This window comes from Drosophila teissieri, chromosome 2L (genome assembly GCF_016746235.2).
Source record: "Drosophila teissieri strain GT53w chromosome 2L, Prin_Dtei_1.1, whole genome shotgun sequence".
NCBI classification, from domain to species: domain Eukaryota; kingdom Metazoa; phylum Arthropoda; class Insecta; order Diptera; family Drosophilidae; genus Drosophila; species Drosophila teissieri.
The window spans coordinates 9,175,945-9,178,430 of record NC_053029.1 but is presented as its reverse complement, the minus strand read 5'-3'; the positions used below and the strand labels follow the sequence as shown (position 1 = coordinate 9,178,430).

Sequence of the window (2,486 nt, the reverse complement as noted above, 5' to 3'; positions counted from 1 at the left end):
CGTCGTTTTGTTTTGCACACACTGTGTCCGAATATACATACGATCATTCCAGCCAGAATCGACGCCCAGCGGGATTCCTGACCAGAGACCACATGTTGACAATACGCCCTTCCCTGACCAGGATCCTTGTGGAACAGGTGTGAAGAGATCGGCATGTGGGTGCAGCCGGGGCAACAACTGTCCCCGCATTAATTTTAAATGTTATTTTGGCAGATCTGCCCCTTATAAATGCATTTTGCATCGCATTGTTTGCGAATCTTTCGACAAATCGTTTCCGTTTTCGCTGCGTCATTTTCGCATTATTAATTATGGAAAAAATTACAAAGAATTGTATTTGCAATACCTGCATATATTCAAATAAAAATTGATGTTCCTAACTATGTAAATAGAAATACAAAATAGTTTAGTTACTATTTAAAACTTTGCACCAACTTAACGTAGGCGCCGAAAAAGACGTAAGTACTTGTTTCTGTATCATACTTCAAAACAAAACCTAATTTGGAGAGACTTATACCTTTCAAAAAGCTAGATTTTCTATAATTTATAATTTTATACTGAGATAAAGAGGACTCTAATGGAACCTTTGATAACAGACAACAACAGTGCACCATTGGTCGTTGATGATGGCAAAGAAAACAGAGGCCAAGGCGACCAGTTGGATATCGGATCTAAGAAAGGATATCGAGTTGGTAGATCGAGAATCAGGAAAATCAGGTCCAAATCGCCGACTGAATCAGTCGCCTCATTGGGAAGTGGACACAAACTTAGATCCAGGATTCCCTACAATCGATTGCATTCGGTTCCAAGGAAATATATACCCAGCAGCCTGCTGGATTCTCAGATCCGCGCCGATGTCAAAGATGCCTTCAACGAGGACGTCATAGTTACAACTCCAAATGGGAAATCAATATCCGACACTGCGCCACCTTCGAATGGGGAAACTCCATCCAGTAGCGTCACTGCTCCTTCTCCTAATGGGAAAACCATATCCGAAAGCGACACTGCTTCACCTCTGAATAGGAAAACTATATCCGAAAGCGTCACTGCTCCACCTTCGAATGGGAAAACTCTAGCTGGTGGCGTCACTGCTCCACCTCCGAATGGGGAAACTATATCCGACACTGCTCCACCTCCGAATGGGGAAACTATATCCGACACTGCTCCACCGATATCCGAAAGCGACTCATTTCCACTTTTGAATGAGGAAACTCCATCCGGTGGCGTCACTGCTCCTCCTCCTAATGGGAAAACCATATCCGAAAGCGACACTGCTCTTCCTTCGAATGAGAAAACCATATCCAAAAGCGAAACTGCTCCACCTCCGAATGGGAAAACTATATCCGAAAGCAAGTCAAAAGTGCGAAAAGAAAAAACCCCATCGCAACGCAATAAAAGAAAATATCGCGTCTTGTCCCCAGATAACGTATATTTCATAGAGAAGAAGTCACGTAAGTCGAACGATAAAGGAAGTATTTTCTATTCTATGCTGGAATTTGCGGATCGATTTCTTACTCGTATGTCCAGTTCCATTTTTGCGACCTTGGGTATATTTCTTATGTTCTTTGTGATTTGGATGTATGACTTTACTGAAGCATTTCTCACGACTCAAGAGGCGGTGGGCGATCTGTTCACTGATCGTTCCCATACGAAAATTCAAAATTTACAATTTTTCTTTGTAGCAAAAAGAGGCAATATTATTCGGCGTTCCAAATTATAATGTTGAATCACATCGCATTTGGCAAAACGCGTGTGGCATTGTCCAATCCATTTTCGAAGCCATAACAAATGACACTTTTAATCATTGCATATTAACGGACTAAGCCCTGGCCGATACCCGCACTTTGTACCACTGATTTATGGCCCAGACAGCGACATCCAACCAAAAATAACCCATTAACTAAATCCGCATTTAATAAATGCCAGCCAGCGGCAGCCAGAAAGGTAACAAAAGGGTTAAGACTGCCGAGGGATCCGCCAAGTTGGCAGTTACAAGCTCGAAAGTTCCAAGTTACAAGACCGGCAAATTAATCACGCTGACGACTGCGACGTGGTTGATGATATTGGTCGACTGATGCTGACATTGAGGAGCTGCCAGCCGCACCAGCCATCAGTTAGCCAAGTTTCCCCATCCCCATCCTCAAGCCCAATCCCCATCTCCAAGTCCAATCCCCATCCCAGTGGATACTGTGCCCAACATCATCCAAGTATCCCACTGTGCCGGGGGCATCAATCTGCGGTCGGGTCTCAACTTTCGGGCACCGTGACATGTGTGGAATGCAGCCAGAAATCGGAATCGAAATCAGAATCAGAAGCGTTGACATGACAACTCGAGATGAGGGGCTCGCGATAAGGACAACAGCTTTCTATGGCACGAGCATGGAAAACCTTTTTGGGCCTAAGCATTGCTTAACAATTCTTTCAGTTTGAACTTTACACTACAAAAGCTACTCATGGTGGAAAATATAATAATATTTATATTTACTAAA

General features: G+C 43.5%; 1 protein-coding gene across 1 annotated transcript; it reads left to right on the top strand.

The window, feature by feature from the left end:
- The first annotated feature begins 485 nt into the window (after positions 1-485).
- Positions 486-2,486, top strand: LOC122626002 (cell wall protein SED1-like). The gene has a single exon (XM_043806097.1). The coding sequence runs from the start codon at positions 575-577 to the stop codon at positions 1,715-1,717; it is 1,143 nt and encodes a 380-aa protein (XP_043662032.1). The 5' UTR covers positions 486-574; the 3' UTR covers positions 1,718-2,486.

Excerpts from the sequence above, each read along its gene's own strand:
- LOC122626002 (XM_043806097.1), top strand. The coding sequence starts at position 575 with ATGGAACCTTTGATAACAGACAACAACAGTGCACCATTGGTCGTTGAT.